Source organism: Pelecanus crispus, chromosome 3 (assembly GCF_030463565.1).
Source record: "Pelecanus crispus isolate bPelCri1 chromosome 3, bPelCri1.pri, whole genome shotgun sequence".
Classification (NCBI taxonomy): Eukaryota; Metazoa; Chordata; class Aves; order Pelecaniformes; family Pelecanidae; genus Pelecanus; species Pelecanus crispus.
This window is the reverse complement of record NC_134645.1, coordinates 25,169,585-25,196,563: the sequence shown is the minus strand read 5'-3', so window position 1 is coordinate 25,196,563 and position 26,979 is coordinate 25,169,585. Positions and strand designations below refer to the sequence as shown.

Sequence of the window (26,979 nt, the reverse complement as noted above, 5' to 3'; positions counted from 1 at the left end):
CCGCACTGCTGGAGGCCGGCGGGGCCGCCGCCAGGTGGCGCGCGCCTGCCGGCGGGGGCTGAGGCGGCCGCCATGTTGGATTTAAAGGGGCTGAGCCGCTGAGGGGGCGGGCGGTGCCGGGCTCGGTTCCCGCCCCGCCCTACCGGGACCGGGACAGTGACAGAGGCCGCGACCGCGTCGCGGCGGCCATCGAGACCTCGCGTCGAGTAGGTTAGGCGGGCGAGGTTGCCGGGTGGGGTTGTGGTGTCCGGGGCTCCGACGTTCCCCTGGCCGCCGCGGGCAGGCGGCGCGGCCGGTCTCCCCGCCCTGGGGGGCCTGCTGGCCCACCGGCCCATCGACCGGCCGGCCGGCGCCGCCGTGGGGGCCTGGGGGGGGGGGGGGGGTGGCCGCCCGCCTGGGCGTGGGCCCGGGCAGCCCCCGCACGGCTGTGGGGGACGCGGCCCCGGCCCGACAGGTGGGGGGGGGGGGGGGCGCGGGGCCCGGGCGGCGCTGGCCGGAGCTGCGCGGCCTCCCCGGGGCCGGCGCCCTAACGCGGGCGGCGGGAGCGGAGCGGGGCCCCCACGGGCGAGCCCCCGCCCCGGGGCCCCCACGGGCGAGCCCCCGCCCCGGGGCCGGCGTGGCTCGGGAGCCGCAGCGTGCCCTGGCTGCCGCGGGGGCGAGGGGCAGAGCCCGGCCTGGGACCACCGTGCCCGGAGCTGGCGGGCCACGCTCCCGCCCGCCGGCGAGGTCGGCGATAAGGGTACGGGTTCCGCGGACTTTGGAGCCGGCGGGGTGTGCCCCGCGGCCGGCGGGACCCGGCCCCCTCCGGCAGCGGGGCGAGCCCCTGGCTCGGGGGGCCCCGCCGGCTCCCGCCCTCCTCAGGCAGCGCCGGGTCCCCGGGCTCCCGTGCTCTCAGCCCCGCTGCAGGCAGAGCCCGCTGCCTGTGCCCTTGCCCGGCAGGCAGGGACGGCTGGCAGAGGCCGGCAGCCCCCGAGGGGGCGGGTGTGTCTGACAGCGGTGGGACAGCCTGAAGTCCCAGCCCTGGCTGTTGCCAGGGTGCTGTGGGCACAGACTGCGGGATTCGCTGCTCTATAATTAGGCTGTGTCTTCACTGCCGGGAATGGCTTTCAGTGTAAGATAAATAATACGTGTTTGCGCTCCTGCTACGTAACTTGCGGGAGTCTTTTTTAACTGTGCTGTAGCCGTGTGTACTCTCCATAGCCAGCCAGGCTTGCCCTCCAGAACTAGGGAAGGGAGAACAGTAAGATGCTTTAGTGAAGAAGTGTGTGTTGTGAGATGGGCAAGAGAGAGCCTGCGTGTCAACATGGCCGGGCTCCCTCCTTGGACACCTGAAGCCTTTCTCCCTCCGGGGGAACCTGTAGGGAGGGACAGGAATCCTGATGAAGCACTGGCTCCCGCAGATGTAGGTAGTTGGGGGCGGCATGCCTCCAGAACCTTCTGAAACGTTGTAGAGTGCATTGTGAAGGTAGTGTGTTACCGTGGATGGGGTGGTTGTAGCAACAATCCGCTGGCTACACTGGATGCTATGGCATTTGTCCTCTCCCTGCATAAAGCATGTAGAGATCAAAGGAACGCTTCCAGGCGGTGCCTGGCCCAGCTCTGCACTGCGCAGTGCTGACACAGTAGGGCTCCCGGCAATCTTGTCCTGTGTCTGGCCAGTTCTGCGGGCAGAGCAATAGCGATCGCACAGCTGGAGGGTTCTCTGCAGCTCCACCTGCTTGGCTTTAGAGGCTTGGATGGGGTCAGCAGCAGAGACACAGGTGAGGGTGATACCAAATGGGATGTAAAACCTTTCACTGTGCAAGATTGAGTGTAGGATGGAGCAGATCTAGCTGGGTGTAGGGCAGGGGTGACTTTGGCTGTCTGAGCAGGAGCCTGATGGTGGGGTAGAGCCCCTTGGGCAGCGTGCGGCAGCAGCCTGGGGGCTCTGCTCTGCTCCTTGGTGCTCCCATCAGTCCCCAAGGAGGGAGCCTGGGGCTTGGTGTGCGTGGCGCTTTCTGCGCTCCCAGGAGAGCGTCTCACCGTCCTGTTTCTGGAGCCTGGCTGCATCTCCTCCCCTCCCCCTGCTGCAGCGTGGTTGGCTGCCGAGCGCCTGGTGCCTGCGCTCCTGCTAGAACCGGAGGGCAGCGCGGCAGACGCCGTGGGAGCCGTGCATCGCCACGGCCTGCGCTTCTCCGTGGCGCTGGGGCCTCCGGGAGTGCCAACGCTGGACAAGCCACTGCAGGCAGCCAGGTACCGCTCCTCTGCAGTGCGGGGTGGGGGAGGATTCCCATCCGGTGACTGAGATGGGCAGGGTGCCCAGTCGTTCTGTAACAAAGGACCGCTTTGAAGCGCAATTCCGGGCAAAGCTGATGAAAACTCTTCTCCTTAGGAAGCTTATGGTTAGCCAGGTGGGCACAGAATTTCTCTGTGGTGATACTGAGGAGGGATGAAGGGGTTTCTCTGGCTTGCTTGTTCCAAGGATACGCAGCGGGCGTGCCTCCTGCTGCCAGACAAAGCCGGAGAAACGATGATGGAGGCAGCTCCTAGCATACAGCAATGGCTCTCAAACTTTCAGAGCCTTGTTTCCCCCCAAACCTTCCTCCTATTAATAAACTGCTTACTAAGCTGTTCCAAAGTGGAGGTGCACCCTACCAAAGGTGGGGGGGCAGGGAGGACAATTGCTGGTAAGCTTCTGGGAGGGAGAGGATGCGGCTGGGAGGAGGTGTCTGAAGAAGGGCTGGGGGATGGCGTTGCAGCAGAATGCTCTGGCCAGGCAGCCGGGAAAAATTTGCACAATGGTGGGAGGCAGCGGCACATTACCAGCGACCGCAGGCTTCCCTCGTGCTTTGCATAGCTGGCATCTGTCACTCTCTTGCGGCTCCGTGCTAGGGTCTCCTCTAGTGCCCTTGGTCTCCTGTCTCCCATGCCACCTTGGAGACATGGAAAGCGCCCGCCCCTGCGTGAGGGGAAGGAGGGTGGTGTTTAGCACACATAGGGTCAAAGATCTGGCCAGCTCAGACACAGGGTAAATAAACATGGCTGAGCTTTGCTGTAATTGGCAGAAGGAGCAGGAAGCGCGTGTTCTCTCATCTGCTGTTTTGGAGGAATGTCCAGGTAGGAACAGCAGCATTAACCCCAAATACCAAAATGGCTCTCAAGGCACAAAGGACACGTGGCAAGGTCTTGACCTTGGCAAAGTTGCTGGATAAAGGCTTGATTTGCTAGGAAAGAGCATTGTAGCTCCTCAAAGAACTCCAGCTGGTGGAGGGAGCCAGAGGTAAAACAGATCCTTTGCTTATTATGCAGGTAGAGCTTTGTCTCTGTGAATTTGGCTGCCTTGTTACGGTTTACAAGACCCATTTGCCTCTGGAAATAATAGCTGAGTCTTGCAGCCTGCAGTCAGCTGGTCTTTGCAGCTGCCCCAGGTACACCGTGGAGGGAGTGTGGGCACTCCAGAGCCCTTCGGGGTAACACAGGGTGGCTCTAGGGCACTTGCTGGTCCCAGCTGCATCCTGGCAATCTCCTGTACTCCTGAGACACATCCAGTGCATAGCCCTCACATTAGACAGATGCCTGCAGAGGCACTGGCTCGTGGGAATTATTCTGCCTGCTTTAATGCTACTTCATGCTGTCAGGGCAAGGTAATGGCTCTTGCTCTGTCTTTATATAGAGTGAGACTCCCAATCAGATTCTGAAGCTAGGAAGAGATGCTTGTCCTGGCTTCGTTCCAGCTGCTTAGCTCTTGTCTCCACTAGCCTGGAAATGGGTTTTAATGGTGTTCCACTGTAGTCCCAGGCACAGCAGATGCAGAATGGATTTGGTGAGCTGCTGCAGACATGAGCAAGAGTGTAAAAACAAGGTCTTATCAGCTGATCTGGAGGTGCTAGCACAAGCTTGCTGATGGGGGTGGTGAAGACCGCTGTTCTGGTTCCAAGGCCTGCTGAAAGGTGCATGTTTTCCTGGCCAGCTGGGGTTGTAAACAGCATGAACTGCAATAAGGAGCAAAATGGCTTTCTACTAATGGCACATGTTGGTGCTGTTTTGTTTTTTTTGTTTGGTTGTTTTGTTGGGTTTTTTAACCCTTATTGCCTCCAATGTCTGTATTGTTTGATCGCTAATGAATCGGTCTGCAAAGGAATAAGTGATCTGATGCAAAGCCAACCAGACTATCTCTGCTGTCTTCCTCAGAGCACAGATGCTCATTGGAATTAGATCATTGGAATTGGATCCTGCTTTGGTACCGTTGGAATTGGTTGGCTCTGGTCAATCAGAACAAACCCTAGTAGCTTTTGACTTGCCACTTCCAGCTGTGGGTTGGAAAGCGGGAGGGGAATGGGAGTCTCCCAGGTCCTTTCTGTAGTGATGTGAACCTGAGTCACTGTGGCCAAGTCCCTGTAAAGCCAGCTTACCACCGCCTTGCCCTAGGTTTCAGGGAGGTTATGCTACGGTGCGTTTTCTGTTAGAGGTTGCAGGTGGTGGGGAGCTGAAGCTTCTGGGACAAAGAAGAGTGTTTAGTGCTGAAGGGAGAGAGCGTGAAGGGAGCCTCGTATCTCCTTGCGGGAGAGCCCTTCCACTTGAGCTGCAGATCTAGTTCCGTAGTCCTAGTTAAAAGCCCCTGGGGCTCTTGCAGCCTGCTGGTTAGCACAGGCTTTTCCAACACAGGACTTCCGGTATCTAGAAAACCCCCCCAAGCTTCACACTTGGCTAGAGCTGGCATGTGTCGTCTGCTGCTGCTGCTGAAGGAAGCAATCCTGGCCTTGATCCCCGTCCAGGGCATAGGGAGGGCTGGGCTGTTTCCAACAGCACAGTCAACTTGTACCGAGTTACACATGACTCTAAAGCTTGGGGAAGCTGGCTGGGTGAAGCCTTTCTGGGCTCGGAGATTGGCTTTAAAACCATGCGAGGGGGTGCCTGGATGCTAAGGAGAGTCCTGTTCTTTGGGTATGGGAGAATGTGGGTGAGACAGCTTCTTGCCTCCACTCACTGCTCTGCTGCTGGAGGTGGATTGCATTGCCTCTCTTGCTCTGGGACAGAGGGACACTGTCCCCATGAGACCCTGCTGAAAGGAGGCATGTGCTGCATTCCCTTCCTCTGGGCCTAGGGTCAGTTTCTAGCACTGTGGTGCCTGTCCCCTTTGTCCTGAAGTGGTGTTCAGCAAAGGCAAATGTAATAAGGAGTTTATCTAAGGAATTCAGGTGAGGAATTTTTTTCTTTTTTTTTTTTTCCCTCCTATATGAGGATGGTTAAGCCATGAGACAGGGGTCTGAAGGAGCTTGTGGGATCTCCATTTTGGGAGATACTCAACCCTTGACTAGAGACAGATTCCTGATGAGATACCTGCTTTGAACGAGGGGATGGACCAGAGACCTTTAGGCATCTCTTCCAAGTAATACAACAGCCAGGCCCTTTTATTAGGGAGGAAGTTGCAACACAACAGTTTCTCTATGGCTCTTGAAGTCCCATGTGTTTTGGTTTGAGTCTCTAGACAGCCTGTGGTGCAAGAAAGGTCCAGGCCGGAGGCTGGGGTTGGGAAAGAACTTTAGGCAGAATATGGGGCTCTAGGTGCCCCTTTTTTGGTGGTAGGGTGGAGAAACTCATGAGCCAGAGACAAATGGTGGCAGAGGACCTCATGCACGTCAGAGTTTGAGGGACATCTTTTGGCTTTGGGATTGCAGCTCAGAGATATGCTGGGTATCAACTCCCAGGGTGCTGACCCCTGACTGATCTCCTCTTCATGTGTTCTTAGTGGCTCTAAGGGAGCATGAGATGTACCAGGCATTTCTGGCAGTGGTAACAAGTGTCACCAAGCACCATTCCTGCTCGGTGCCTCACATGAACCGCAGCAGGCTTGTATCCCAGGATGGAGCCATATACTGTAATTATTCCACCAGCTCTTTCTTTTAGGAGTCCAGCATTTGCCCTCTAATTTCTGGCTCTTATTCGTGTTGCAGTTCTTAACGTTACCCTGAAGCTGACTGCACACCCATCTGTCCCTTCATTTGCAAAACATCCTTCTCTTGCCTTTGTTTCTAAAGCCTTAACATGTGTGTGTGCAGCTGCTCTTAGCTGTGAAGTTCTTGGGCACCATACAGAGCTGATTATATATCTTGTTTTACCCCTATTGGAGCAGCTCTGGAAATGCTGACTGTCAGATGTGCAGCTCGGCAGCACCAGTTTGTCCCTTTTCTGTGGCTCTGTTGCATGTGGCCTGGGGTAGTGACCCTGAGCACAGTGGCTCTTCTGGCAGTGGTGTGGCAGTCTACAAGTTTCCTGGCAGCGTCAATATGTCCTGGCTGTGCAGTGGAAGCCTCAGAGGCTCTGCACAGCTGACTGTAGTCTCCAACAATCTCTGTTTGCTTTCTGACACTATGGTATCAAAATAAGGAGAAAACTTGTGCTCATGACACAGCTTCTGCGATGGTTGCAACCTTGGCCTTCTGTTTGCTTTTTACTGCTTTTATTTTATTTTTCAGCATCCAAGTTATTAGGTCTAGGTTTTGCTGCAGTATCCCTTAGGAGTGGAGACTCAGCTGTATATTGGAGATCTCACTTCTAGCTTTGTTGGAGGTCAACCAGTCTTTCCAGAGACCCTTTATTCAGTTGTTTAACAGTAATGAGCTGGCAGAGGTCCAAGGGGGGGGGGGGGGGGGGGGAACACCCAAACCAAAACCAAACAAACCCTCCCTGCTTTTTATCAAGTTGTTGTGCTTCCCAAGTACATAACCTTGCTGTTTCTCCAGGTAGCAAAAGCATGTCTTGGAGCATAAGACTGGGATAATTATTGTGAAAATAAGACTTTAAGCCCTGTGTTTCCATTTCTAAATGCTACCATTGCTGTCTATCTCCCAAACGTGGTCACTCATTCTTGCTATGGGTCAAATTTACTCTTTTCCACAGGAAGCTTTTTTCCAGGACCCAGCTGTTTTTCTGCAATGACTGTATCCTTAGATCACCTTCTCCTACAGAAGAGTTTGCTGCTAAAAATCTATGCCCACTTCTATACAGAAAGTGCTGGCAGGCCATCTGCAGTTTGAAGGAAGCTGCAGTTATTGGCTTGACAGTGTCGCTTGTGCAAGTTGTGACAGTACCCTGTGTCTCACATACACTTGGTCCAGGGACACATGGGGAGACAGTGAAAGGAACTGAATTTCTTGAGGCATGTGTAGACCTGAAGTTTCTGTCCTATTGTAGTTGACTCCTGATTTCCCTGGTGCTTATTTTTTTTTTCTCTCTGTAGTCTTCTAGCATTAGGCATCATAATCTAAGCTTTAAGATTCACTTGGACCCATTTAGCCTGGCATCCTTGTTTCTGTTGTGGCAGTTGTTGTGGGTTTAAGATAGAAGCAGTGAAGCTTCCAGCTCTTTCCTCTTAAAGCTCTTGCATGTTGGAGCAGTTTTCAGAGGCAGGAAAGTGGGCTGCTGAAATTGCTGATGCTCAGTGTTTTCCTGGTTATGCACTTGAATACAGGAGAAAGGTTTCTGCCTGGCAGGATGTACTAGCTGATGGATTCTCAGCTGATTGCTGCAACTGCCAGTAAGCATGCATGTTTGTTCCCTGTCTCTGTCTTCCTGCAGCACTCCTCCAAATGGGAGCAGGGGAAGGGAGACGAGATGGGTGTTGCCAGAAAGCCGGGCTATTCTAGCAGCTCACTGTAAGTAGGGAAGATGTGCTAACTAGAGCAGAAATACGCTGGTGGAGACCTGGGCAGTGACACCTGCAGAGCTGTGAGGAATGCAACAGGATAAAGTAGGAGCTGGGCACTCCAACTCCCAAGGAACTCATTGGAAAAGCATTTATTCTTCCTGTTCCAGTCTGAGCTTCCCCCTGCCAAAGGCAAATGATGGTGTCTACCCTCCTCTCTGCAGGAACCTCTGAGTGTGTCTTCTGCCTGGATAAGGGACACCCAGTGCCCTTTACTCAATGTGTAGGAGTAGGAAGAGTGCTTATACAGCAGGCTCGGCCTGCCTGACCTTGGCGTCTGTTGCCATAGAGCATGTTTCCTCTCTGGAGGGCTGGGCACTGAGTGTAGGCCTGCCAGCACTGGGGAGAGCTAGAAATGAAGCTTTGTAGGGAAGAATTGTCACTTTGGAGGCATAATAAATCAGCTCCCACCAGTGTTTGTTGTTTTTCTTTGCTGTGCAAGAGGTAGCAGCATTTAAGTGACTTCTCTGCAGTCTTCTCTTTGTTTTCTTGCTGGTACTTGGAAGGGAACAGCCAATGTGCTGTTCTCAGGTTTTCCACCCTGTGTCCAGCCTGGACAATCCCCTGTCCACCCTTGAACACTGGAAGTTGGTACCTAGCAGAGCTGTGCTTCTAGGATGTCATCCGAGGGGAGAAAGACTAGAGTTTTGTAGAGGTGTTTGCACAGCCAGTGAGAGAAGAGGTGCCTGTATTGCTATGTCTTGAGGATCTGAGGATGCAGTTGCAGGGTGGGATGAGTCTGATGTACTGTGGGTCAGGACATCTTGATTATTTTTCTTTCTCAGTCTGAAATCTTTACAGTTCCGAAAAACAAGTCAGTTGTGAGGACCATGAAATACTCGAAGCTTTTTCTGCTGGAAGGGCTGAAGAAAGACAGGATGTTGCTGTAGTAGAGGCACTGGTCGTTTAACACACAGCTCAGCGATTTCTCAGTTGAGTAGTTCTTCTGTGCACAGTGGAATTAATGAGGCTGATTTTTCTATGGATCTGGGTCTTGTCTGACTCTGTTATCTAGCAAGGTGCAAGCTCTGGTGGCTTTTTATCATGATTTGTAACATGTTCCTCTTCCCAATGGGTTTGTATTGTACTTTTTAAAGATGGCAACAAGATCTCTGTATGGACGTAAGTAATGCTTCCATGAAAACTGTCAGCATTTCACAGCTGACCCAGTACACAGAGGGACAGATGAAGAAGCATTTGTGCTGCACAGCTGTGAGCCTTAGGGCAGAGCTCTAGTTTTGTTGTATGCTGGGTATGAGGCTGCTCCTGGGGATCTCCTTGAGCATAGGCAATGCCTGGGACACCAGAGGACTCCCGCTTCCTGATTTCCCTGTTTCTGAGTCTGGGGGCTGTGTTTTCTTATAAGCTGAAACCAGTGACAGGGCTGTTTCGCCCTTTAGCGGTTGTTACCTGGGCTTCTGGGGAAGCAGGTAAGTGCCTGCTGAGTGTTCCTGGGAGGCTGTCTGGACCCCTTTCAGAGCAGGACAACAGTGCTTTGCCAGACGTGGTAGAGTCCTTTGGGCTGCCAGCCTCTTCCTCTGGAGCTGGGAGTCATTGCACATCTCCTCCTGAATTGTGTTTGTCTGCAGAAGTCTGCCTTAGGCAGGGCTTCCCTTGTTGCTTTAGCACTTGATCACTCCCCCAGATGTGTTATAAGGGTGAGAAAAAGAATAACCAGGGGAATTAGGGACCAGAATGCTTAGCTGCCAGTTCCTGGAGAATCAGTTTGGAAGACAGGATATGAGTGGCAGCCAACTCTCAACAGACCTTTTCTTTGAAACAGTAGTCTGTGCCCTCTGTCTTGATCTTAGTGAGGTTTTTCATGCCATTCTTGATATCGTCTTCTCTAAAGCAAACTGGGAAATGTCACAGTCCAGATGAGACTTCTCAGTGTGAAATGCACAAGGTAACTGCATGTGGAGCATGGCAGATACCCAAAAGTGAAGGATAGAGTGAAGTATGGCTCAGGATTGGTGCTGATGCTGGATCATGAAGTGAATGTGAAGTCAGCATTGTGACTGTGGGGGAGGACTCAGCTCTTGCTCAAAGGTATGGATGGGAACCCAGTCTTCAAGAGACATGAAGTGTTTTTGCCCTGCTGAGATTCAGTAAGGTCTCTGCTGTGCGTCGAGAGTTTGCTGCCCTTCTTGAGGGATGGCTGTGCATCACTGGAGCAGAAACCAAAGAGGAGCTGAGAGGTGAGCTCAGGCCTATAAAACAACTCAAGGAACTTCTGGACGAGTGACGCTAAAGAGGAGGAAATGGGTGTGTATAATGAGATGTGTGTACTTATAGCAACTGCCCCAGCACTGTTTGCCATCTTCACTTTCAGTGCTGCAGTGAGGAAGAAACAGGACCCCTCTATTGCTCAGGGCCCACTCCTGGTCAGGAATAGCAGTAGCTGAGCTGGGGGATCGCCCTGAGCCCCCCTGGACAGAGGGCAGAGCACAGAGCTGGGGAGGAGAGGAGCCCTGCCAAGAAGAGGAGCTCTGCTCTCTCTGTTGCTGTACGCGAGGCAGCATTTCTGCTCGTTCAATAAACCAGGCACAGGGCTGCTGCCAAACAAAGAGCTCAAACCACACAGAGGTAGGTCCTGCAGGAGGACAAAGGCAAATCTGTTGGCAGCTCTTCCCCCACCTCCTCCTGCGTAGTGCCTGGGCAGTGTGCCAGCTTCTTGCCAGCAAGGCCCTGGGTGCTGAGGTTGCAGTGCCTCCTGCCAGCTCCGGGCAGCAAGGAGGTGCTGCTGGGCAGGTGCTGCCTGCGCAGGGCATCGCAGCTGGCTGCCTTCAGCCCTGCGGGAGGCTGGCCTTGGAGTGACCGATAGCGAGGTGGGTGGTAGCTTTCCTACCGTCGCTGAGGTTAGATGAGTCATGGGGCAGCTAGGGTACCGTCAACCTGCTATAAGAGGTCTTGCCTGCTTCTTATGTCTCGCCCTCTGGCCTGCTGTGTTTCCCTAGCTCCTGGATTTTCTATGCAGGGATCTTGCAGCCACGCTAACATTGTGGGTTGTGGTGCTTGGTGTCCCTGTGCAAAGGCAGTAGCTTGGTACTCTCCTGTTGTATATCTGGGAGAAACGGGACTGGGAAGGGGTACAGAGTCCTTGGGCTGGCAGCAGGGTGAATGAAGCTGGAAAAGCTGTTAGTGTTTCAAGCTGACACCCACGCGAGGGTTACACTAGTGTAGCTGTAGCAGTTGGTGTATCTAAGCTTTCCCACACAGGCGTGATTCAGTTCATGCTGGCGGTGTTGTGTCCCTTATCGCCACAATGGCTGTTCTGTGCCAGGGCTGGGATTGTCAGGGTGTACTCTTCTGGTCAGGGAATTTTTTGTTTGGCCTGGTAAGGCCACTAATGCCTCCCTGTCTGAGAGGTGCTCTTCCAGGAGATTTTCCATTGAGGAAGCAGAAAGCTTTGAGCTGGCATCCCTCTACTTTCTATTCCCTTTCCTCTGCAGTCAGAAGAGGTGTTGAGCTCTGACAGCCTCCTTCCATCAGTGGTCTGTGGGCAGGAGGTGTACGCATTGCAACCCCAGCTGCCAACTACAAATCTCTGCTCTTAAATGGAAGCTAAATCAGCTTTCCTTGCCGCTTGGAGTGTGGGGGTGTTGGAGGTCAGCACTGATTCTAGCCTTTTTGTCTCCTGTCCACGTGTGCCACCTGCACCGGTTGCCAGCACTCTGTGCCACAAAAGCGGAGACACATGCCCTGACAGCTGCCTGCTGCCAAAGGGAAAGACGAAGGGGAAGGACTTAGAGCGGACAACCAGTTGAACGCTGTCTCTGGCTGTTTGAAGGAGGCTGTGGCACTTGTGTCTGGCTGTGCCTCTCTGAAACGGCACCGAGGGGCTCAGGTTTTGTCTGTCTGTCTGTGTAGGGCTGCAGGAGCACAACTATGTCCACCATGGTGTACCCAAGGGAGGAGAAACTGGACAAGCTGAGCCAAGAGGAGATCATTTCCAACACCAAGCTGGTGATGCAAGGGCTGGAGGCACTCAAGAATGAACACAACTCCATCCTGCACAGCTTGCTGGAGACCATCAAGTGCCTGAAGAAAGATGAAGAAGCCAATCTTGTGCATGAGAAATCCAACCTGCTCCGCAAGTCAGTGGAGATGATTGAACTGGGGCTCGGAGAAGCTCAGGTGAGAGTGGGGGGTGACCCCCTAGGCATTACTTAGGACGGGCAGGGGAAGGCGGGCATGGGGCCATTCCCCATAAGCTGCAGGGGCAGCAAGGGGCTGAGTGTAGAAGGCTAGCGTGACCCTGAGGGTGGCCCCTAAGCATGCATGTGAGGGAGATACAAGATTGTGGTAGTTACTGACTGGGACTCTTGATAAGGTGATGATGGCATTGTCCAACCATCTGAATGCTGTGGAGTCAGAGAAGCAGAAGCTGCGCGCTCAGGTGCGGAGACTGTGCCAGGAGAACCAGTGGCTGCGCGATGAGCTTGCCAACACCCAGCAGAAGCTGCAGCGCAGTGAACAAACCGTGGCTCAGCTGGAGGAGGAGAAGAAACACCTTGAGTTCATGAACCAGCTGAAGAAGTATGATGAGGATGTGTCACCTTCGGTACGCCCTAATCCTGTCGAGCAGACACCTTTGGGGGTGGGGGAGGTTGGACCAGCAGGATTGCCTAGGTGTGATAGTGTTGCCCTGGATTTTTCCCCTTCCCAGCTACTGTGCACAGCAATGCCTGTGCCTAAAGGGAGCCTGCATGGGGCAGAGTCTCTGGAAGAACATGGAGTAGCATGCCAGGATGTGCTAGGGAAATTTGGCTTTATTAGTTTTGTTGTGGGTGGGGAAGATGGTGGCAGAGACAACAGGGGAAGTTGAGGGTGTTGGTGGGCTGCAGCAGGGAGGAGAGTTTGGCAGCTGATTCAGCCCAGGCTGCTGCTGTCTCCTCCGAGAACCCTACAGTATTGTGATTCCCATCCTCTCAGGAGGAGAAGGAGGGTGACTCCACCAAGGACTCTCTGGATGATCTGTTCCCGAATGAGGAGGAGGAGCATGGTCCTGGATGTAAGTGTTTGTTCATGCATGGTTGCTGGCTGCCTCTGTTCAAGCCTGCTTTGCCAAGTGTGCCCCTGTTTATTCCTCTGTGGTTGCAGTGCCCCACCAGCACAGCAGTGCAGTGGCAGCTGCCCAGCAGGGAGGCTATGAGATTCCTGCACGCTTGCGCACCCTCCACAACCTTGTCATCCAGTACGCCTCACAGGGACGCTATGAGGTGGCTGTGCCGCTCTGCAAGCAGGCACTGGAGGACCTGGAGAAGACATCAGGCCACGATCACCCTGATGTGGCCACCATGCTCAACATCCTGGCACTAGTGTACAGGTAAGCATGGTGGGGAGGGCAGGACTGGGCCAGGAGAGCTCTCTGCCTCTCCCATTTACCAGAACAGCACATTCTGGTGACATGGAGCTCACCCAGCTGCCAGTGGTTTGCCTTTCAAAAAGGTTTTGGCACAGATAAGGTATTTGGACCTCCAGACTCCCTGATATAACTAGGGACTGGCTAAAATAGGGAGGAATGGAGAAATGAAAGTGCTGTGGGGGCTGGATCTGTGTGGAAGGAGGACTGTTGTTCACAGTACTACTTGCTATGGGCTGTGGTGTCCAAATCCTGAATAACCGGTTGGCTTTGCACTGCAGGGATCAGAATAAATACAAAGAGGCAGCACACCTCTTGAATGATGCTCTCTCCATCCGTGAGAAGACTCTGGGCAAAGACCACCCAGCGGTGAGTGTCTCCCTCTTCTTTCAGTCGCTTCCCTTGACCTGTGGGTGCCACTGGGGATAGAACAGTGCCCTTGCAGTGCGGCTGCAGGCACACCATCAAGGACAGCAGTGTGCTCTGTGACGTGAGGGGTGCTGTTCACATGGTGTGGGGCTCTGTTTTACTGCTTCAGTACTTCCTGCTGTCTTGTTCAGTATGGCCTGTCAGGAGTTGGCTTCTGGATCCTGTGATGTAGGCAGGGTAGCCTTCTGCCTCTGGATCTCCTTCTCTTCAGAAGCAGCTGTACTGCGGGCATGAAGGAAATGGGATAGTCACTGTTACTGCTGCTTGTGTCCCTTGTTTGGTCCCACTGGATTCTGCTGTGTTTCACAGAGAAGCTTATGTCTCTGCAGGTGGCAGCAACTTTGAACAATCTGGCTGTTCTCTATGGCAAGAGAGGGAAGTACAAAGAAGCAGAGCCACTGTGTAAGCGAGCCCTGGAGATCCGTGAGAAGGTACTGGTCTCCCACGCTCTCCTTCCTTCCAGCTCTCCCTGAGGGTTTTTCCCCATTACCTCACTGTACCTGGCAGATCCAGGACCTACCTAGTCTCTTCGGCTGCCGATTCTGCCACCACCTTTCCTGTCTCTCCAGTGTTTGCAGCTTTAGAGAGGCCTGCCAGGAGGTGGAAGCTGGAATTTCTCCACCTCCCTAATCCTTGGCTCCTGTCTGACATAGGCATGTCCTAGAGGGACTACAGTGTCTAGTAACTCAGGAGTCCACCACAGTCTTTAAGCGCTGACTTCTTGTGGCTTCTCTTCTGTTTACCCAGGTCCTAGGCAAAGACCATCCTGATGTGGCCAAGCAGCTGAACAATCTAGCCCTGCTGTGCCAGAACCAGGGCAAGTATGACGAGGTGGAGTACTATTACTGCCGGGCCCTGGAGATCTATGAGAGCTGCCTGGGTCCTGATGACCCCAATGTGGCTAAGACCAAGAACAACCTGGTGAGACCCTGGGGAGAGGCCATGGGGGGATGGGGAGTGGTGCCATGGGACAGGTGAGCATTGCCTGGTGCTTGGAAGATGCAGAGAGATAGCTGCAAGAGGGGGGCAGAGTTAATCCATGTTGCCCAGTAAGGCTGGAGCTGGAGCTGTTTTCTTGATTGCAGGCCTCCTGTTACCTGAAGCAAGGCAAATACAAAGATGCAGAGGTGCTGTATAAGGAGATCCTTACCCGTGCTCACGTGAAGGAATTTGGCTCTGTGGATGGTTTGTACAGCAGAAGCTGTTGGGGCTGGGGAAGGGTGAGCAGCCTGGTCTCCTGGCTCTCAGCCTAGGCTTGGCTGGTTCTGGTATCCCCCTGGCAAAGGGATGGGATGCCTTGCAGTGCCCCTACTTGGGCAGCCCTTGAGACGCTGCCATTATGGTGTGTTATGCTGCTCTGCCTCTTTTCTCAGAAGGCGTCTTGGAGAGCTCTGGCTGTCAGTCTTTACTGGGTTTGGGAATAGTTGTGGCTAAAAGGGGGAATAGCAAGTGGCACAATCATTCCCAGGCATAGACTGAAGTTTCTCCTGTAAACCTGGCACAGATATTCCCCCATGGGAGGACTTGTTCCTTCCTTCCCCTGTCCTGCCCTTGCAATGTCGATTGCCTTTCTTGGGGCTCTGGCCCAGGGACCAGAGGGATCTAGAAGCCTTGTTGCTTCCCTCTGGTGAGCTGCTGGCTCTGGGGACAGAGTGCTGGGCTGTGCAGGGGGCAGGGCCTCAGTGGAAGTGGCAGAGCAACAGGGTGAGGTGGTGAGCAGAGCTGACTTGCATTCTTCCCCACACAGATGAACACAAGCCAATCTGGATGCACGCGGAGGAGAGAGAGGAGATGAGCAAGGTGAGTCTGAGCTGGTGGTGCTGTCTGTTGATAGCAGCAAGAGCCCTGGGAGGGGAAGGAGATCCAGAGGTTTTGATCCTCTCTTATCACAGCCAGACCCTCCTTCCTGCAGTCTAAAGAGCTGCCATGGCCACTGATGAAGGCCAGGAGGGGTCTGGAGAGTGGGGAGAGAGCACGGCTGCTCCTTGGGGCAGCAGGGAGGGAAGGACCATCAGAGACCTTGATACTTTTCCTGGGACAGGGAGTTGTTCAGCCTCTCAGCCATGGCTGCATGCTCTCTCTTTTTGCTTTAGTGATCCCTCTAGGGCACACAGATGATGGAAGATGGTGGATGGCAGAGGGTTGTGCTGCAGGGCATTGGCACTCTGTTTCAAAGAGCTGCTAGTACCCAGAGTACAACCTGCTTCTGAAGCAGCCCTAAGGCTGCCTGGGGAAAAATGGAGGTCAAGAAGAAACTGCTCCTGTCACCTTGCTTAGGAAATGGAGACAAATGTCCTGAAAAAGATCTCTGCACAGGGCAGGCCCTAGCTGTTCTATGTCCTAGCTGGCCTCTGAAAGAGGATAGACATGGGTTGTGCTTGCCGTGGACTAGGCTGAGAGGAAAGAAGCTGTTGCTCCTGTTGCCTAGGCCCTGCTCTGTGCTCAGCTGATAAATGCAGTGGAGTCCTGCTTCTGCCTTTCCCAAGCCTAAGACCTCACCTGCTTTTTGGCAGGTGGGTGAAGAGCAGAATGAAGGGCTCTGGTCTAGTCCTCTAGCTACAGTGGGAGCAGACACTCTCTCCTTTTCCTTTGCCCTCAGAGCAGGCCCCATCCCTACATGGGCTCAGGCAGCAGGGCTGGCAGGCTTGGCTTAGTGACTTAGTCCCATCCTGCAAGTCCTAAGAGCAGGACACTAGCAGCTGCCTCCCACCAGCATGCTGTGTCTTCCCATTGAACCGCTCTGTGGGGTCGCCAGTGCAGGGCAGTGCTCAGCTCTGCCTTGCGCTGCTCCGGTTGCTGCCTTATGAAGGCTCTGCTGCAAAGAAATTACACTTGCTGCGGCACCATCCTACGCAGGAGAAATCAAAGTTGGAGTAGAGGCCAGGCTCCCCTTGTCCCCTCTGGGACTGAGATGCTTCTGATGGTATCTTTGGAGAATTAAGAGGTCAAAAGTAGGTAGATGTAGTGTGGGGCTATGCTCCAGATAATGCAAGCTTTGCTGCAAGGCAGGAGAACAGGCTCAGGGACCTACAGTTGGTGTGAGATTCATTTTACAGCCTGGGGCAAGGGCTGAGTCTCTTTCCCTGCCCCTGCAGCTCCTGTCCCCAGGGCAGCTGTGCCCATGCCCCATGGCACAGCATGGTTGGCATGGCCTTCCTGGCCAGGCAGCAGTAACCACAGACCTGCTTGTACTGCTGGCCCAGAGGCTGGGGCTGCTGCACTCTGCTTTGTGCTGTGTTTCCACATCTCCTATTAAAAATATCAAACCTCTCTTGCAGAGCTTCACTTCCCCCCCCCCCCCCCCCCTCCCCTCACCCCTCTTTTCCCTCTGCTCTCAGTGGCAGTAGGGGGAGGCTAGCTTGTGCCAGCAGCAGGGCCTTGGGCACAGCTGGCAGCCCTGTCCTGCAAGGCTCTTTCTGCCCCAGGGGCTTTGACACCTTTCCCCTCAGGTTCAGCCACCCTCTTAGGGCTGCCTATATGCAAGCTTCAGAGGTGTTTTGAGTCCTGAGCTCTCCTGTCCATAGGGCCTGCCTAGGCTGTGTAGGCTCTGGCATAAGGAAACTCACATGTGCCTATGGCTCAGGGAGATTCCAGACTCCAGATCTGAGAAGTGCTGTGGGACTGAATAAGAAAAATCTTCCCTGTGAAGGCAGTTTCTTTGGGGCTAGAGCCCTTGCCAGAGGGAAACTGCTGCTGTGGAGCAGTGGCCCTCTGCACCTGTTTGGGCTCGGGGCTGAGCTGGGTGTTTCCTGCCCAGCCAATGTGTCCTGTGGGTGCAGAGCCAGGGGCATGGCACACCCTCAAATGCTTGCCACATACCAGGGTGCACAGTCTGTGGACCAGCAGCCCTGCTTCTGCAGCAGTGGCGATTCCTGCCTGCAGGTGCCATGGTCCCTACTGACCCAGGGCAATGCTGGCTAGCAGCTAGTGCCCTGCAGTGGGTTGTCCTGGCCCTAGGTCTTTCTCCTTGAGCATCAAGCTCTGCCCCCTCTCCTGTTGCTCTGTCCAGCAGCCTCTTTGCTCCTGGCTGTGGCAGGGCCAGCCAGCCAGCTTTGGGGTGCAAAGGCTGGGCATGGAGAGGAGCTAGCTGGGCTGAGCTGCTGTGGGACAGGCCTGACCTTCTACGCAGAAGGCTTAGATGTGGCTGGCCCATTCCTTTGCTCACCATGGCTGAGGGGTTTAGTGCCCATGCTGCCTGGCATGCCTGTGGGGGTTTTGTTGGCTGGGGTATTTTTTTTTGTCCCCCTTTTGCATACTGGGGGAGGGTGGGGTGTCATATCCTCCAGGGTACCAAGAGGATGGGCTGTGTTGTCCCTGCTGCCTGTGGTACCATGGAAGGGGCAAGGAGATGGGATTATGCTCCTTGCTGGGGTGGGGACATCACTTCTACTTGTGGCCCAAATCTGTTGCAGCAAATGGGCTTTCAGCTTTCCCTCCAGGAACCCGCTGGGCTACATCACTGCATTTGCACATTGCGTTTCCAAAGGCCAGGCGGGTGTGGCCTGGGGCCTGACCCTGGCACCCAGTGGGAGAGCACAGGCCAGAGAACAGCAGTAGGCATGGGGCTAATGGCTCTCATCTCTCCTCACCCTGTAGAGCAAGCACAGAGATGGTGCTCCCTACGCTGAGTATGGCGGCTGGTACAAGGCCTGTAAGGTTAGCAGGTAAGAGATGGTTTGTGGGCAGCTGTGGGAATCTGGAGGGGGTGGCCCCAGGGCTCCTGCTCACCTTTCATCTATTGCTACAGCCCAACTGTGAACACCACTCTGAGGAACCTGGGTGCACTGTACCGACGCCAGGGCAAGCTGGAGGCAGCCGAGACCTTGGAGGAATGTGCAGTTCGCTCTCGGCGGCAGGTAACCCCAGAGGGGCCTTCCTTAGTGGAGGGGGCATTGTGGGTCTTGCAGTGGCAGGTCATGGTGCAGCATTTAGCTTGGGGTGTGGTGAGGGACTCTCCTGGGCCTTGCAGCCTCCGCTATCTTTGGTTTATATTCCTGTGACACTAGAGCACCTTGGTGGTTGGGCTTGCATTTGTGCAGGGGTACACGTACATGTGGGGTTGTGCATGTGTGCATGGATGGAGTAGATGTTAGTGTGTGTGGGGAAGAAGACATGGCTCTCTGCAAAATACTGCAGCTGGGTTAGGCCAGGTTACTGGGCTTTGTCAGCTACTGAGATCTGCACTCGCTGGGATATTTTCTTCCCACTAATTTTTTGTCTACAGAACACACTAGGGATTTCTTAGAGTACCTCTCACCCTAAACTCCTCTCAGTCCTCAAATAATAAAGCAGGAGCTGCAAGCACCTAGAACAAAGACTGAAGGACAGCAGAAACCTTCACACACCAAAATGTGAAGAAAAAAGCTGCTAGCTTTGGGGTAGCAAGCCCTGGTCCCCCAGGGTGGTTTACAGCTTAGTGGGGGGCTCACTGAGCTGGGAACCCTAACAGGGACTGCTAAGTGCAGGATGGCATTTGACTCCATCCTTCTTGTGCTGGAGAGTTTTGGCTGTGATGGGGCAATGGCCAAGAGAGGGTTTGGGGCCAAGCACAGTGATGGCACAGCAAATCGCTAGAGTGAAAGAACACAGAAGGGCAAAACATGGTGCTTCCTTATCCCTTTCTACTTGGAGGGTATTGACCCGATCAACCAGACAAAAGTGGTGGAGATCCTGAAGGAGGGTGATGGCACAGAGAGACGTCGGAGCCTGGGGGGCAGCGTCAAGTACGAGAATGCCACAGACGGTAGCGAGGAAGTGAGTATGGGCGTGGAATGGAGCGGGGTAAGTACAAGACACCATCAAGAATGGCCTCAGCTGGCTGCCAGAGGGAAGGGACAGTCTGGCTCAGGGCTGTCCCCGCGTGGCCTGTCGTGGCATCCTTGTCTGCCTCCGTTCGTTCCCTGCACACTTCCTTCCCCTCTTTCTTGGCACGAGCCAGCCAGCCTGCAAAGGTGTGTGTCTGGGCCTGGCTTCTGGCGTACAGGCCAGATATTCCCAACTGAGGGCTCCTGCTTCCAGGGGGCTGCCAGGCCCTGGCAATGCACAGCATGAGCTGGTCCTGGTCTGCCCTTAATATTAGCCTTGCAACCTTATTAACATCTCTCCCTGCTGCTCCCCTCTTGAGGCCCTGGCTGAGAGCATCAGCCCCGTCTCAGGCCTATGCAGCCTCTGCAAGCAACTTGGCTGCCTGTCCTGCACTGCGCCACAGGCAATGCTGAGCCTGGGGTGGGTTGTGTGTGTGTATGTGCCTGGTGTGTCTGTGACTGAGTGACTGCAGGGCATGGGAATAGCCTGCAACCAGCGTTCTTTGCTGTCCCCCTCTCCTGGTCTCTTGCCCTCCGCGGGCTCTGGCCAAGCAGAGGTGGTAAAAGGCAGGTCTTAGCAGGATGCTAGGCCAGGCTGACCAGTGGTGGCAGAAGAGGCTGGTGTTAGCTGAGGTACAGACAGGGTGACCTGAGCCTGTCTAGGCCTGCTCTTAGACTGAGGGGCACTTTGGTCACTAGCGCTGAGTTTGGAGGAAGGTAGCGGTCCAGGTCTGGGACAGGCGCCTTTTGCCTTCTGCAAGGAGGAGGATGGAGAAGAGGCAGCAAGTGAGCATGGTACTGGTGGGTGCTTGGTTCGAGGGCTGCTAGAGCTGTTAATGCTTACTATTCCTCCTGCAAATTCTAGTTAAGAGCGTAGTGTAGCTGGGTACCCAGGGATTGTTGCGGCCTGGCACAGGCAACACACTGAGCACACGGAGTCCTTTGCTCCCCCCTCACATCTGCTGTCACTAACCCTTCCCTACCTGGCTCAGCTCCATCCCCACCCGCATGAGCTCCCTCCCTTCCTCCTTCCTCTTCCCTGTTGCCATGACAGCCCCTCAGCACCCAAGCCTGAAGCCTGCTGGCTCTCTTGATTGTGGATTGTACCTAGATGGTGGCTGGAGGGGACGTGGGGAGCAGAGCTTCGAGGGGACCTGGCAGCTCTGCCAGATGCAGGGCTGTTCTCTGTCCCAGCTCTTGGCATCAGGAGTGAAGAGGGTCCTAGCCCTGGCAAGGCACTAACCCTGGGCCCTGGCACTCCCCATTAGTAGGGGGGCTAGACAAGCACAGAGGGAGGGCTGCAGGTTTGGATTAGGATCACCTGGTCCCTGTTCTGGCTGGTGTCACTCTGCAGTTCCTCCTGGCTGTGGTTGGTGTTGGGTGATCACTTTGTACTGGTGATGGCCTGGGAGACCTTCCAGACAGTCTCTGAGCTGGTCATCTTAAGGCAAGCAGGCAACACCACCCTCTCCCCAAGCCTGACCCAGCCAAGGGGGCTAGTCCATGCTCATATGACACTTCCCAAGGGGGCTTGGCAGGGCTTCCCTGGCCCAGCCAGCTGTAGAGGGTTTGAGGGCTAGCCCAACACCCTGGGGGACATGGCTGCTGCCACATGATGCTCAGTGCCTTTTCCAGCCTGCTGCACACATAGCCAGCCTCCTCTCCCCAGCCAGCAGCCCTGCACTGGGCTGCAGCTCCCCCAGAAAGAAGGCTGAGGCAGCTCCCGCTGCTCCTGTCTGTCATGGCCAGTTGTTCCCTGTGCTGGTCTGGAGACCTCGGACGTGCTGCCTCAGGGCAGTCTCTGTCGCCATCCCTTAGCTGTCAGCTGCTGCAGGCAGGGCCACGGGAGCCGCCAGCAATCTCTGTGCCCTGCTGCCAAGGGCAGCTCTGGAAGCACCCCAGGGCCTGGACCAGCTACTTGCTGCCCAGGTAGCTGGGCTGGGAGAGGCAGGGTCTGGGCCGTGAGAGCCAGGATGGCACCAGCTCAGTGGTACTGACCCCACAGGCCCAGGAGCAGGGAGCCCTCAGAGCAGGAGACCCAGGCTGTTCCTCCCCGAGCTAGCTGTTCCTGCCAGCCTGCTAAAGCATGCTGGCAAAGATGTGAGCCTGCTGTTTCAGGCTCACAAGACTGCCTCCCTGCCCAGACGTGGCCCGTTGTCTCTGCATGCAGCCTAGGCCCTGCCCCACCTGCTCCCTGGGTGACCTACAACCTCACGGCCTTGTAAATTGTGTCTTTCTCCTCTCTGTGCACTAGGCTTAAATGCCTCCCGAGACTCCCTCTTTCCCCTCCACCGCAATCACCTGGATGTTTGTGTTGTATCTTCCGACTTTTCCTCCACACCATCCCTCCTTCCTCGGCAAGAACTCCACGCCAGTCCCCCAACCCTCCCGGCGCGCGAGGGCACCGCGACGCCTGCAGAGGAGTGCCTGGCCACGTGGCCCAGCTCCAGTCCCATGGCCAGCAAGAGCAGGAAGAATCTGCGAGGAGCTGCCCACTCCCCCAGGCCAGGGTGATGGGCCACCGTCCCCTTGTGTGCCCCCACCCCCAGCCTGCCCTTGCACATCCCTGGGGACCAGGCCTGCAGGGGATTGTCTTCACTCCAGGCGTGCCGACTCCACCATCATTAGACATCTTCAACCCTCCTAGCTTGTTCCCTCCATCTCTGCAGAGGCCAGGATGGAGGCATGAAGATGGGGGGGCTGTTTTGGGACAGAGAGGCCTGGCCTTGGCAGGGCTGTCGTGTGCCCAGTTGCTTTCTTCCCTGTAGGTTTAGCTGATGCTAGTGCCCTGTAGCAAACCTGCACTGGCCACCGGTGAGCTGGGCTCTCCCTGCAGCACAGGGCAGTCCCTGTCTTGCCATCCTCCTCCCCGCTGAGCTCTGCAACCCAGGGGCAGCACGTGGGTCTCTCCGCAGGGGCACAGGAATGTAGGGCAGTCCATATAGCTACTGTACGTCCAAGATGAGGTGAGGGGGTGACAGCCAAGGGCTGTGCATGGAACAGGGAACTGCCAGGACAAGCAAGCTTGGTTGCAACCTCCTGACCTGATGCTGTAGCCGAGTTCTTCACCTGAGGGCAGGAAGGGGTGAATCGGCTCCCCATTGCTCCAGGGTCCCCAGGTGTGGCTGCTGGGAGAGGGAGAGGCAGGGGTGAAGCTGTTCGCTGTTTCTTGGAGACGGAGGAAGGGTAGGAGGAAAGCAGGACTTTTCTGTAAGAGGCCAGGCCGTTAGAAGTGGCTGAGATAGGGAATGAGCTGTTTTGGAGCAGAGCGGTTGGGAGAAAAAGGAGGTGTAAAGAAGGATGCGAGGAAAGGAAGAGCTAGGTCTTGGGGTGCTCTGAGGATGTGGGGGCAGGTGGGATGGCTGGAAGGAGGTTTTCACAGGAGGAGAAGGGGCCAGGTTGCTCATGGAGGAGGGCGATTCTTGAACACAGGTCCTGGCTTGCCAGGCATGGTCCCTGGGGCTGTGACTCACTGTCTGGCTGTCCCTAGCCAAGTGGGTGGAAAATCTGTAACCCTGTTACTGCTAGGAAGACAGTGCTGACCCTGGGTGTGTGTTGCGGTGGCTCAGTGCCTGCACAGGGTCTGCTGCTGTCGGTCACTACTGGGAAAGGGGATGTTTCCCAGGGCCAGACCACCACTGCCTTGAGCCTCACCCCCTTGGGCGCACACCCTCATCCCACCTCGTGTAGGAAGTGAAACTCCCTGGCCCTCCTACCTGGGAAGAAAGCTGGGGAGGCTGCAGCCAGCAGGACAGAGCCCAGAGGCCAGCGCAGGACACCCCCCCCCCCCCCCCCCCCCCCCCCCATTATTTATTTAGCTAGGTAGTTTCTCTTGTGCTAGTCATCTGACAGGTTGTGATACTAAATGTGCTTGTGTCTGTCTGGGCCTGGTTTTCCCATGGTGGTGCAGAGGCCTTGGGGCACATGCATGCTGCTCTCCTGGGAGCTTGTGCTTGCTGAAAGGAGGTTCAGGACCATGGGGTGTGCAGCCCAGGGCTGGGTGCTCTAGGGCTGCACCTTCCCTGCCTCTGTCTCCCAGCGCTGCTCCGTGCTCCTGGAGAGTCCCCAGCGCAGGGTGCGTTCAGGCCTCAGTGCCACCTGCCCCTGTGCTTTGCCATGTCCTGGTGCTGTAACAACCGTACCTCTGATTAAAGGTAGACAGACCCGAACCGCTGCCCTGTGCTTCTTTCCACGCTCTGTAGGCCAGCGTCGGTCAGCCCTGGGGTGGCGGGTGCAAGTGCTGCTGGAGCAGGTGTGGGGGTGCTTGGTGTCTGTGTGTGCAGGGGGACGTGCTGCCCCTGGGGCACCTCTCCTAGGCTGAGCATTGGAGATGAGGGACCCAGCTCCACTGTGCCTCTCCCTAACCTCTAAAATGGGGTTGCTACTAACCTCAGCTCTGTAGTCATATGTGGCAGGGCTGCTCTCTGGGGTGCCTGAGCTTGGGCCTTCCCTAACAGGTTGTTTCCATTAGCTGGAGAAATACCCCATTGTGTCCCCTAGTGCTGAGCTCCATGTGCTGCCAAATCCTGCCCAAGTCCTCTGCCTCCATGCAGCAGGCAAGGTGGGAACACGCAGTGGAGAGCAGCTCAGTGGTGGAGCTGCTTCTTTTTCTTTGAGTGCTCTCATCCTCGTGGGTGCAATGGGGTGGGGGCTCTGCGGTAAACCAAGCCCCATAAATGTTCTGGGTTAAAAATAACCCTGCAGAAAAGGGAGCGAGGAGGGAAGGGAGGCTATTTTTAACCCAGCATGCAGCAGCATTTGGTTCTGGTGTTGGTCTGCAGTCAGTCTGCATCACTGCAGCTGAGGAAATGTGGCTCCATCCTCCAGCCCTGACCCCAGAGTATACTTCCTGACCGGATCCTGCTGTCCTTGTACCGTGGTCCTGCTCCCCTGCCCTAGCTGTGTTCCCTTCTCCACCCCTGGCTTCTGTGCCCTGGCAAAAGGAACAGTGCCTGGCATGGCAGTACCCTGCAGGGAGGGTGGTGACCCAGCGCAAGTCTGGTGGGGCGGCAAAAGACACCCTACCCCCACTCCTGTCTTTGCTGGTGCCACGCACTGATGGCCAGCTCCTCCAAAACCTGCCCAGGATGCCTGGTGCAGGCGCTGAACTGTTTACCTTGCTAATGCTTTTGGTGCTCTCTGCGTTCCTGGTGAGTGGGTCCCTTGCAGCAACAGCACACGGCTCCCAGTTTGGAAACCCTTCATCGTGATGAGAAAGTGAAGAGGTTCAATGCACTTGGCTTATCCGAGAAGGGATGAGATGAATACCAGGAGAAAGATTTGCTGGTAGGAAAAGTCCTGTTCAGCTGTTGGAGAGGGATCTAGGGCTGGATCAGCTTTGGGTAATCGGAGCGGGGAAGTGTTGGAAAAGCCTTCCCCAGAGCCACGACCCATACGGGTCAGCACAAGGGGGTGACTGGCCTAAGGCAGAGACCCTGCTTACCTGCAGAACTGCATGGGCAGTCCTGGGGCAATCGCTGGTGCCAGCCTGGGCCACGGAGCATTTTGTTCATTTGGAGTGGTACAAAGGGGCTCCCGCACATGCCCATAAGGAGCAAAGGGCTTTTGCGGTCGCCTTATCTCTGTTTCTTCTGCCCTGACGTGCCAGGGGCTATTGGGATCAGGAGCAGGGAGGACTGCTGTTATCAGGCCATCAGAGCAAAAGTAACTCCACGTGGGCAGTGGTGCCACAACCCTGTGTAATGAGTGTGTCTGGGCACAGGGGAAGAGCTTGGTGCCATGATGGCACAGTGGCATGAGGTGGTGTCATGCTGGCAGCCTGTGCCTTGCATGCATGTGGAGCTGAACGCAGGAGATGGGCTAGAGCCTGTCAAGGGCTGAGAGTGCCTTTCCAAATACTGGGGACTTTTGGGGGCATGTCCATGGGGTGGGGAACAAGATTTAGGTCTTTGGAAAAAGCAGAAAGCTGTGAAGAAACCCCTGCAAAGTTCTACCCTGGGGCAGCTAGCAGGGCCAGGCACAGCTAAAGTTGGGGGCTGTAGGAGGGTGGTGCCTGCTTGGCAACACGGTGTTGGTGCAACCAAATGAATGCATCCCAGATGGAGCTCCCCAAATTGCTCAGCAGGCTCAAAGCTAATCGTCTTGGGGGTGTTAGAGGTGGGACAAGGCTGTGTGTGTGTGTGGACTGGTCTTGTCTGACATGAGTGAGCCTGCAGGCCTGGCATGCAGGACCAGGATGCGCATCAGGACAAGTGCTGGATGGAGAGGAGGAGTAGCAATGGCATGGTGAGGAAGGGCAAGGGGAGGGGGAGGATAGTCTCCAGCCAGCAGCAAATGGGGAGGGAGTCCTTGAAATGAATGCGCCCGCAGCGTGTCCTGGCCTGACAAAAGTACCCCCAAGTTTGGGGCTCCCATCAGGGCTTGGTGCTTCCCTGGCCACTGGGACCTCTTTGGTAGCTGCTGCCTGAGCTGTCACAGGTGATGGAGTACACCATGTTCTAGCAGGGCTGTGGGGATGCCAGTGCCATTTGTGCTGGTGGCCTGGTGCAGGTCAGTAGCCTGGCTGGGTGTTGGGCTTGCACTGGCCGGGAGGGAGGATCGGTCTGGATGAGCCAAGATTGGGGGTAGAGGGGTCCATGACTCCACGGTCATCACGTCCTGTGGAGAACCGGGGTGAGGGGGAGCCGAGTAGTGAGCAGTAAGCCTGCTCTGGGCCAGGGCTAAATGCTCCATGCAAGCAGGGCAAGGGGGTGTTTGAAGCTGAGCCCAGTTCCTGGCCACTCGTCTGCAGCATGTCAGAGCCTGATCGGTGCCACTCAGCCGTCACCCCGGCTTGTGTCTCTGTGTCCAGGATGGCAGTGGCACCCTGCAGCGCAGCAGCTCCCTGGGGAAAATCCGGGAGGTGATACGGAAGAGCAGTGAGATGTTGGTCAAGAAACTGCAGGGCAATGGTCCCCTGGAGCCCAGGAACACCAGGTAGGGACCGGGGCTGTGGGGCCCAGGCTGGGTGCAGGGCAGGTGGGGGCCCTGCCACCTTGGGGGTCAGGGTCTGGCCAGGCACAACACGATCACACCTGCTCTCCTCTGCTTTCTTGTAGCATGAAACGAGCTGCATCATTAAATTACCTGCACAAGTCTAGCGATGCTTCTTTTGAGGTAAGCACCGGGCGGGCAGCAGGGCTGGTGCAGGAACGGGTGCCGGGGTAGGGGCCGTGAGGGGCACAGCGGGACCGCACGCAGTGCCCGAGACCCCACGGGAGGCGTTCATCTGCACACATGTACTCTGCTGCGGTGTGGGGCTGCAGGTGCTCTGCCTTCCCAAGGGGTGGCCTGGGCCGGTGCCCCCGCTGCACCCCCCAGGCAGCTGTGCAGCCCCTCTTCAGAGATCATAGCTCCACAACTGAAGGTGTCACCTCCAAGTAGCGGCCTCCCTGCCTGCTGAGCTCAGCAAACCCCCCAGCCGCGGAATGGGAGCAGGGAGGGCAGGGGTGGCACCTAACGTGGCCGATAATGGTGCTGGGGGAGTCCTGGCTCGCAAGGCGAGGGGCGCAGGAGGTGGGCTGGCAGCTTTGGGGGCGTGGGTGTGGATTGCAGGTACTGGTCCTCACGGGCATTGTATTTTTTTCAGGGCACCCAAGGCCTCCGTGCAGAGAGTAGAGGCCTCAGCGCCAGCAGCATGGACCTGTCCTCCCACAGCTCCCTGCTCTCCTCCAATTGACCCGCCTGCAGGTGCCCCC

At 55.9% G+C, this 26,979-nt stretch overlaps 1 protein-coding gene across 3 annotated transcripts; it reads left to right on the top strand.

Moving 5' to 3' along the window:
• Positions 1-164: 164 nt before the first annotated feature.
• On the top strand, positions 165-26,968 carry KLC4 (kinesin light chain 4). 3 transcript variants are annotated; one of them, XM_075706677.1, is made up of 16 exons: positions 165-206; positions 11,555-11,821; positions 12,018-12,248; positions 12,620-12,698; positions 12,788-13,013; positions 13,331-13,418; positions 13,808-13,909; positions 14,226-14,399; positions 14,564-14,663; positions 15,226-15,278; positions 18,075-18,142; positions 18,226-18,334; positions 19,110-19,259; positions 26,094-26,218; positions 26,341-26,398; positions 26,871-26,968. In XM_075706677.1, exons 2-16 carry the CDS (start codon positions 11,573-11,575, stop codon positions 26,958-26,960), a joined length of 1,902 nt encoding a protein of 633 aa, XP_075562792.1. In that variant the 5' UTR covers positions 165-206; positions 11,555-11,572; the 3' UTR covers positions 26,961-26,968. The 3 variants fall into 3 exon arrangements, with proteins under 3 accessions (XP_075562792.1, XP_075562794.1, XP_075562791.1); XM_075706676.1 differs by lacking the exon at positions 165-206 and adding an exon at positions 7,715-7,816; XM_075706679.1 differs by lacking the exons at positions 26,094-26,218; positions 26,341-26,398; positions 26,871-26,968 and adding an exon at positions 21,537-21,661 and having other exon boundaries at positions 165-210; positions 19,110-19,232.
• Positions 26,969-26,979: the final 11 nt, after the last annotated feature.